This window comes from Rana temporaria, chromosome 1, assembly GCF_905171775.1.
Source record: "Rana temporaria chromosome 1, aRanTem1.1, whole genome shotgun sequence".
NCBI classification, from domain to species: Eukaryota; Metazoa; Chordata; class Amphibia; order Anura; family Ranidae; genus Rana; species Rana temporaria.
The window spans coordinates 447595837-447605839 of record NC_053489.1 but is presented as its reverse complement, the minus strand read 5'-3'; the positions used below and the strand labels follow the sequence as shown (position 1 = coordinate 447605839).

At 40.6% G+C, this 10003-nt stretch overlaps 1 protein-coding gene across 1 annotated transcript in view; it reads right to left on the bottom strand.

Moving 5' to 3' along the window:
• Positions 1 to 686: 686 nt before the first annotated feature.
• LOC120916275 (zinc finger protein 414-like) overlaps positions 687 to 10003 on the bottom strand; it is a 33850-nt gene continuing 24533 nt past the window's right edge. Inside the window, exons 6-7 of the mRNA XM_040327155.1 lie at positions 9081 to 9236; positions 687 to 3024 (exon numbers count right to left, since the gene is read on the bottom strand). Coding sequence (XP_040183089.1) covers positions 2948 to 3024; positions 9081 to 9236 — 233 coding nt within the window. The 3' untranslated portion in view covers positions 687 to 2947. The remainder of the gene's footprint in view (positions 3025 to 9080; positions 9237 to 10003) is intronic.

Here is a 10003-nt window from a genome sequence, read left to right as displayed (position 1 = left end):
GCGTGTCCGCCCCACACATGTATGAACTAGCTCCATTAAAAGTCGGTCCGATGCATGTGTTATGTGAATTAGACGCAGTGAAAACCCCATCCAATTTGCATATGTGAATCATGCAATAAACATCAAATTCTGCCACGACTTGTGAATCACTGGAATAGCTCTTCCACTATATAGTGTGCAAAGCCCAACACCAACATTGCAATACTCTTACCTTGTGGTTTGACCCAATCTAGCAGAGTTTGATAGGCAGCACCACCTGTTAAAAGCCCCCATTAAAGTCAATGGGATCCTGCCACAACTGCAAGCGTAAACACTTGTGCAGTATTTTATTATAGAATCCCCCCTGGGACAAAGAAAAAACAAGGAGACAGCCTCCTGAACGTCTAGCAGCTGCTATTCTGCTCTTTAGTGATCCACCATGATTGTTTTACAGAGGGCATTTGGCACTGCCGTCCATGTGAAGGAGCCCTTTGAATTCTGTGGATCAAATGTGCTTTCCAAAGTGCACAGCATTAAAGAGCAAATCATCATTACAATACAATAGAGATACTAAAAAGTATACTAAACACTTATATCATCAAATTGATTGATGATAAATTGCCCATATTTGTTAAAACTTGAAGTTATTATATGAATTCTACAAAAAAAAAAAAAAAGATACACATAATGAAAACAAAAATGGACAATTGTTTGTAATCGGACCACATTATTTATTTAATGAGAGTATATTCACATATTTGGGATGCATTTTAAGGATAAAAAAAAATGGACATACAAATATTTAGGGGAAAAACATAACTAGATGCACTTTTCTGACAAAAAAGTTTCCTCTAGTGAAATTATATACAAAAATGTGAAAAAATAATTAAATCTTCTACATCATCATTCCCTTCTAAATAAACACTGGTATTGATTTGTAAGATTCACTTTACTCTGAAGCTGGAAATACATCCATCATAAATTAGTTTTTTTTCGGTCCCCAAAAGTCTCCAAATATATTTCCTATATATTTAGCAACCCCCCACCGACTTGAGGTCAATAAAGTTTGATTTATGTGACAATTATTGGAAAAAAAAAAGTTTTGTTTATAAATGTTGGCCCAGGATTAATGCAACACCCTGGAGTTCTTTAAATACACATGACTAATTTACATCTCAAAGTCTACAAAAATGAAATGGGATGTTATATCCGCATTGTGTGAACTATCACTGATCAGTTGTAAACATTGCTACCATTCCATATCTGAATCCGATTGTGAATCAAGATTCCATTAGCTGAACCTAGGACTCCAAAAAAATCTTTAGCTGCAATGGCCACTTTCACAAGTCTCCTAAGATCCATGGAGTAGTAGGTTGCTAGATAGTTATGTAGTATGGTACGCATAGGTTTAACTTTTTTTTTTTTTTAAAGTACAACAAAGTAAAAATAATGTTGCCTTTTTTTTTTACCAATTACTTTATAGTGTGATCTTTTTCATGATCGCAAAGAAACACATTGCACCCTAGAAATGCTAAATGCAACAGCACAAGTGTGCACATCTGCAGGACTATCAGCTGCCATCCCAGAAGGATTATTGGTGTAAACATACAACGAGAAGGCTGTAGAAAATAGCACACTATCAATTTCTTACATTTTGGTTACGCCATATGATTGTGATATGGTGGAAATCCTCTCCCATTTAGATTGTAAGCTCTAAGGAGCAGAGCCCTCCAATTCCTCTTGTATTGAATTGTATTGTAACTGTATTGTCTGCACTCACAATGTAAAGTGCTGCGCAAACTGTTGGCGCTATATAAATCCTGTATATTAATAAGAATCTCCAGCACACTGAATAGAGGCATAAAGAGAGAGGGCAACCGTGTTCTGTAATACACCATGAATGCATTACTGCATTGCAGTGCATTTCATTTTGAAAAGTATCCCTTGGCATGTTCAACACTGTGCCCCCCCCCCCCCCAAAAATGCAGCAGAACCTATTTTTCATGCAATGAGGTGCGTTACAGCCAATTCAGTTTGAATAGGCTGCCAAAAGCCCCTCACCATGGCATACTGAATTCTGCTGTGAATGGATCCTCATTGGTACTTAATTACCTAATTGGACCTTCAAACATTTTTGTAAGATGTCCATTCCATTGGCAATTTTTTTGCCCCTTTAGCGTAAGCATATTTTTCCATATGCATGGCAATTTTCTAAGCCCCTGGAGCTTTAGATGGTGAATTAGGTGGTGATGGGTAAAAAATTGAAGATGTTCTATTATTTTGCAACTGGATTTTAAACAGCTGTAAACTTCCAACATAATGTGGAACCCCAAAGGCAGCCTCATTATTTTCATATTCTAACTCGCACACCAACTACATATTTTCTTATTTTAAACTAGTTTGTCCTAGTTTTTGTTTGTATTGCATTTTGTTCACATGGCACCAAATAATGCAATACAATTACAACCTATTTATCCTGCATTTGTGACACGGATGTCCAAATAATACGGAGCAGAACCTAGTTAAGAAGTCAGCACACACCCAACTGTATTATTCATTTTTAAGCTCCAGTGATTGGAAAACCTGAGGTTATAATGATTTGTTTCGTTACCAGCATGCCCGTGTGTGCCTATTGTAATAGAAATAGAATGGCTTCAAAATAAGCAAGCGTGAATACAAAATAGTTGTGGAAAAACACCAAATACTTCTTAGAGTAAGATAGTGAAGCCAGTATTGAAGGAGTAGCAAAATTTTTCATCGAAATTAGTAATTTTGCACTGTAACGTCTGTATTCACTTCTTCAAGTCCGCATTTCCTCAATTCAAGTCCACCAATTTAAAAATTGTAATTGCCTATTTCAAAGTATTGTTCTGTCAAAGCACATTTTCTTAAATTATGGCTGCAACAATCACCAAGATATCGGTGGCACTGGGCTGTAAAAGGGAAGGCCTTGGAGAAGTCTTCTCTGTCAGACCTGTGGTAAAAGGCTGGGTTCCATTTCTGCCGGCAGCTTGGAGTGGAAAGGGAGAAGATCCATGTCATAATCTAGAAAAAGAAAGAAAAATGCTTTGTTATTTTTGCAAGTTGTCCGATTATCAGATTTTCCTAGGGTAAGTGTGGACATTGGGGTGGATTTACTAAATGTAAATAGTCTGTGCACTGTAAAGCCCCGTACACACGGCCGAATGTCGGGTGGCATCGGCCGGTTTCTATTGAACCAGCACGTGTGTGCTGCAGCCGGCTTGTGTCAAAAGGGGCACAACTGGAAAAGGTCTGCCGACCGGCTCATGGTGTTAGTCTCACCCTGTCAGAACACAATAGAACAGCAGGGGGAGATCACTGTACCAACATCGGATTCTTAGTATGGCGGCTCCAACTTTTTTTTTCAGCCTGCTGGGTTGAATCAAAAGAAAAATAGCAATGTGTACTGCAAGTGCAGTTGTGCTAGATCTGAGGGGAAGCTCTGTTAGTTTCTATTATCCTATTATGTTCAAGCAAAAATGCTGGTTTTTTTTCCCTTGCATGTTCCCCTCAGATCTAAAGCAACTGCACTTGCAGTGCACATACTATTTGCCTTTAGTAAATGAACCCCCATGTCTTACAATGTGGTTCATTTATAATCATTAGGAGGTGCAAATGACTTGCCACTCTGATGCCATTTAAAAAAAAAAAAAAAAAAAAAAAAAAAAAAAAAGGTATTTTACAGTACTTCTCCGTTTTGGAACAACTCATACCTCCAATCTATTCATATGAAAGAAAGCAAAACAAAGTATTAACTTTTTTACACCACGTTGCTATTCAGCTTAAAAAGGATTGTCCCAATCTGTAAACTTCACTGAAATCGTTATTATTCTGAATGATTTAGAACGCTGGCAAGATGAAGGTCTCCGCTGTACTCTCAGGACCAAAAAAGTGAAGTCTGCTTTCCAGAGTGTTTAACTAGCATGTTCCCTGGCCCTCTCACAGTGTTAGTGTAAATCTATTTGCAAGCTCCATTCTCACAGAATTAAAACACTTCACTAGCAGGAGATCGTGTGCTTATGTGATAAATCAACTAAGCTGGTGCGCTCTAATCAAATAGAAAGCACATTTTGAATTGTGATATTGTAAACAACTGCTAATGCCGTTTATACTCACTCGGTCACTATGAGATTCGTTTTCTGTATTCTGCAAAAAACCTAGTTGATTCTGCTGTTCTTCATCTCCCCCCTCCTGGCCATGTCCCCAATTCAGCTGGGGATTTTGCAGAGCAGTGTTGGCAGCTAGTGCACATTCTCAGTTTCCACTGAGTTTCTATGCTGAGCATTTCTTCCCTATCACATATGAGCAGCCCATGTGACTATAGAGTCACACATGTGTGCGAAACCCACCACACCACGCTATTGGAAAAAAATAGTAAAGATTTGATTTCAAATATATATATTTGTATGACAATTTAAAACAGTTTATTGATATTTATTTTTACTCTGTATTCCAAAAGCTGTTTTTTTATGTGACCAGAAGCAGATGACTAGAAGCTCCTTCTCCTTATGTTTTCCTGCAGACAGACTGGAAAAGAGCTGGGTCATGTGACTGTGGCTGTATATTGATTAGAAAAAAGGTACTTCAAGTTTTTTTTTTTTATAAATTATAGCGTTATCATTCACAATCAGAAGTCAAAGGAACAATGTAAATGGTGTGTGTGTGTGTTAAGTATCATTTATAAACAACTGTGTACCAGAGCCTTAGGCCCCTTACACACGTCCGCTCCGCTCGTCCGCTTATTACAAGTCCGTTTACGGACTTGTAATGGTTCCCTATGGGATCGCGTCCGTTAGCGGATGGAGAATCCGCTAACGTCCGCGACCATTCACGTCCGTCGGGATCAGGTTTTGCGGATGGAAGAAAACCCTATTTTTCTTCCGTCCGGCGGAACGGATCGTATGCAGACGGACAGACGGTCCGTCTGCATCCGATTCCCCATAGGGGAGAGTGGAGAAGAGACAGGGCGGTCTCTGCACTGTGTGCGGGGACCGCCCTATCCGCCGACAGCTCAGCGGGGATGACGGATGATCCCCGCTGAGCTTTTGCGGACACAAAAACGGTCCGCTCCGTGTGAAAGGACCCTTAAGGTCACTTGAGAGGCACCCAGATAGACACTTGTGTTCTTGGACAACAAAACAGAACAAGGGTGAGAATTTCTACCCAACTGTGAAAGTGTACAATAAAATAGAATAGCCCCAAGGAATATGTATATATATATATATATATATATATATTATATATATATATATATATATATATATATACACACATATACATATACATACACATACATATATACATACACACACACACACACACACACGTCATATGGAGTGCTGAGACCAAAATGTTGCTTTTTGGCGACAACCATAAACGCTACATTTGGAGGAGTCAACAAGCCCTTTGATGAAAGGTACACCATTCCTACTGTGAAACACGGAGGTGGATGATGTTTTGGTGATGTGTGAGCTACAAAGGCACAGAAAATGTGGTCAAAATTGATGGCAAGGTGAATGCAGTATGGTATCAAAAAATAATGGAGGAACATTTTCATTCATCAGCCAGGAAGCTGCCAATGGGACGTACATGGACAATCCAGCATGACAATAATCCAAAACACAAGGCCAAGTCGACCTGTCATTGGCTACAGCAGAATAAAATAAAATCTCAAACGTGCAGTTCATGTTCAAGACAGCCCAAGAATTTACAGTAAATGGAGGCTTTTTGCCAAGAGGAATGACTGAAGGCCGATGACTTCATGTTCTCCACCTCACCCAATCAGAAAACGTCATGTTCATAAAAAAACAAAACAAAAAAAAAAACAACACACAAGCTATTCAATGAATGGTAGAGATGCCAAACAAGCAACCCTGTGTGGTCAGTGTGCAGAGAGGAAGCTGCTCAGACAGAAGCCAGAATATCCCGGCTATCACTACATGTAACCTGAACTACTACAGTACTTTACAGCAGGGTTTGACAAATTTGCTTGGAATCTAGGAGCCAGCTAAAAAAGTTAGGAGCCAGAAAACGCGCCCCTGTCCCGACGAGCTTGCGCGCAGAAGCGAACACATACGTAAGTAGCGCCGGCATATGTAAACGGTATTTAAACCACACATGTGAGGTATCGCCGCGATCGTTAGAGCGAGAGCAATGATTCTAGCCCTAGACCTTCTCTGTAACTTAAAACATGCAACCTGTAGATTTTTTTAAACGTCGCCTATGGAGATTTTAAAGGGTAAAAGTTTGTTGGCATTCCACGAGCGGACACAATTTTGAAGCGTGACATGTTGGGTATCAATTTACTCGGCGTAACATTATCTTTCACAATATTAAAAAAAATTGGGATAACTTTACTGTTGTCCTATTTTTTAATTAAAAAAAAAAGTCACATTTTTTTCCCAAAAAAGTGCGCTTGTAAGACCGCTGCGCAAATACGGCGTGACAGAAAGTATTGCAACGATCGCCATTTTATTCTCTAGGGTGTAATAAAAAATATATATAATGTTTGGGGGTTCTAATTAGAGGGAAGGAGATGGCAGTGAAAAAAGTGAAAAATTACATATTATAATTGCTGTTTAACTTGTAATGCCAACGGCCACCACCAGATGGCGCCAGCTGACAGAAGAGCTTGGGACTTCACAAGGCCGCAAAGCCGCGGCCTCAATTACTGTACGTCACGGGTCCGCCGCGGGAGGTGGGGGCGCACGGAGACACAGGATCCTGTGCCTCCGTGCGCCCCCACCTCCCCCCACCGCGCGATCGCGGCGGGCCCGTGATGGCCGGTAATTGAGGCCGCAACTTCAACTACCGGCGGGCGCGGGGTCACAATTTCTTGTCGCAATTGCGACCTGGCGCCCGGATATTGTCAACCCCTGCTTTATAGCATCCACAGCAACCCTCCAGATATGAAATTTGCATACTTATCACCAAGCCAAGCTGGCCCAATGTAAGTAGCATGCAAAAAATATAATTCCTGGAGTTCAGTTTTAAAGATGGGAATCCCCGACATGCAGAATGTCAATTTTGGTAATGTACTGTCTGCCACCACTGGTCATAGTAACTGATGTAATAATGTGATATGTGTATGAAGATTATGAACTGTGACTGCCATTCTGATTTTTTTAATATGCAGCATGGCGGGGAGGGGGATGTACTGTCTGCCACTGGTCATAGTAACTGATGTAATAATGTGACATGTCCTGCACTGATGATGGTCACCGATGAATGAATTTACTGGCCACGGTCACAGACGAATGAAAGTACTGCCACTGCTGGTCATGGTCACTGATGATGAATGAATGTACTGCCACTGGTCAGCCATTAATGCATCAGTGGCAGTACATTCATTCATCAGTGACCAGTGGCAGTACATTCATTCATCAGGCACCAGTGGCAGTACTGGCAGTCTTGGCAGCAGCACACTGCTTGGGGAATAACTGCTCTGCTAAGGTGCTCATCCACCACGGAGCTGTTATCTCCCTGGAAATGGGTAAACAGGACGCTTGTGGAGGGCTCTTCTCTGGGCTGCAGTCCTCTTCTTTAACCACTTGCTTACTGGGCACTTAAACCCCCCTCCTGTCCAGACCAATTTTCAGCACTCTCACTCTTTGAATGACAATTGCGCGGTCAAACACTGTACCCAAATACAATTGTCTATATAATTGTTATAATTTTTATTCCCACAAATAGAGCTTTCTTTCGGTGGTATTTGATCACCTCTGCGGTTTTAATTTTTCGTTTATACTGCCTTGTTAATTGTATGTTAGCGTGGATTTTTCGCTGTCTTTTTATGTTTTTAAGTTATTGATTGAACTGTTTCTTGTTAATATTATATTTAAAAATAAGATGTTCTTTATAACTGTTTTTCTTATTTATGACACCTGCCATTGAATGGAGTGTAACTTACACATGTCATTCTAAAGGCGTCTGTAATGTTGGAATGCATCTTTTTTTTCTAAATTAAGAATAAAAATAAAAAACCTGTTTATACTTACAGTGGAATGTTTTTACTTATGTTTTTTTTTTTTTTTGCGCAATTTGCGTATAGTTTATATACTGTTTTTGAGTGTGTTTGGAAACTTAATGTGGGCCGGTCTGGCTGAAGTCCAGGCCCACTTTTTTGTCCCAGTCCATCCCTGGTTGTAAAGGTACTTTTTTCCCCTAAATAGCTTCCTTTACCTTAGTGCAGTCCTCCTTCACTTACCTCATCCTTCCATTTTAAATGTCCTTATTTCTTCTGAGAAATTCTTACTTCCTGTTCTTCTGTCTGTAACTCCACACAGTAATGCAAAACTCTTTCCCTGGTGTGGAGAAAGCCTCTTGAGCGGGCGAGCAGAAGTGTCAGGACGCCCACTAACACACAGCTCCTTTCTCTATCTGCAAAGTAGAGAGTGTCCTGACACTCCTACTCGCCCCCTCCCCCCTCAAGAGGCTTTCTCCACACCAGGAAAAAAGCCTTGCATTACTGTGTGGAGTTACAGACAGAAGAACAGGAAGTGAGGATTTCTCAGAAGAAATAAGGACATTTAAAAGCAAAATTGAAGGATGAGGCAAGTGAAGGAGGACTGCACCAAGGTAAAGGAAGCTATTTAGGGATTTATTTTGTTACCTTTACAACCCCTTTAAGGAGAGTCACCCTCTCTCTTTGTCCTGTTTACCATGATCTAACATGAAAAGAAAATCCCAAATTGTGGGTTGTCCCCAGAAAAGTAATAGAGGGGAAATCTTGCAATGGTGACACTAGTACAGGTGACCCGGGGGTCCTTTAAGGGATACCATTATTTTGCACTTTTTTTTTTTTTGAGGGTACATGTGCTGACCCATTCACCCAACAGATCAAAAGCTCTGTGCAGCCTGGACACAGTGAATTACAAAGGGGAACTGAATGGATCTTGTGACATTTAGCACTTTATTTGAAATTGGTCTATAATAAAAGCAAAGTACATTAAACCACAGGGAATTCATCATTTGCCGATCTCAAAATGTCTGCATAAAATGTGCTTATCATGTTTGCATTGCTAAACAGACCCTAGTTTCTACCAATGCAAGAACTATGGCATTTAATGGAGTTTACCCACCTATATCTTCTCGAGGTCTGGCTGGTGTAGGATTTTTATGTATTTCCTCAATGTGTTTATCCATCTGGTCCCTCGTGGAAGTAGTAAAACTGCATTGCATACACTTGTAGCTACCTCTGGTGTGTTCCCAAACAATGCGGCTGTTGCTTGTGTGTCCTAAAACATAAACATGATACGAGCGTTTAGTTTTAGACCATGCTAAAATGAATGAGAGCATGTAAAGATCATATGGACAATGGGAAAACAAAATTAACTAAACAGCCAGACTCAATTCATACATGATCAGAATATCGTACAAAAAAAATGAAAATAAAATACCACTTTCAAACCGATTGTACGATAATCTGATTGGTAGTACACAGCTTTCCTCTGAAGGGACAAACACAGAAACTTTCCGGTACGATACCAGATTGTAGGTTTTTTAGTTTAACCACTTAAGGACCGCCCTACCGCATATATACTGCGGTTCTATTGTGCGAAAAAACATCCCATGTTTGTTGTTTCATGCAATAGATAGTTTAGGCGCATGTGCTGCACGGAGGAGGAGCCGGTGCGCGTGTCCAGTGGACCCGATGTCCGCCGGCCACCAGCGATTGCTTCACAGGGGCAGAGCGGGGATCTGCCTATGTAAACAAGGCAGATCCCCTTTCTGACAGTGGAGGACATGGAGATTGCTGTTCCTGATTACTAGGAACAAACAATCTTGGTGTTCTTCCCATCAGTACTTCCCCCACACACAGTTAGAAACACACTGAGGGTACACATTTAACCCATTGATCACCCCTGTAGTTAACCCCTTCCCTGCCAGTGTCATTTATACAGTAATCCGTGCATTTTTTTTTAGCACTGATCACTCTATTGGTGTCACTGGTCCCCAAAAAATGTCACTTAGGGAGGGTCAGATTTGCCAAACGCAATGTAGT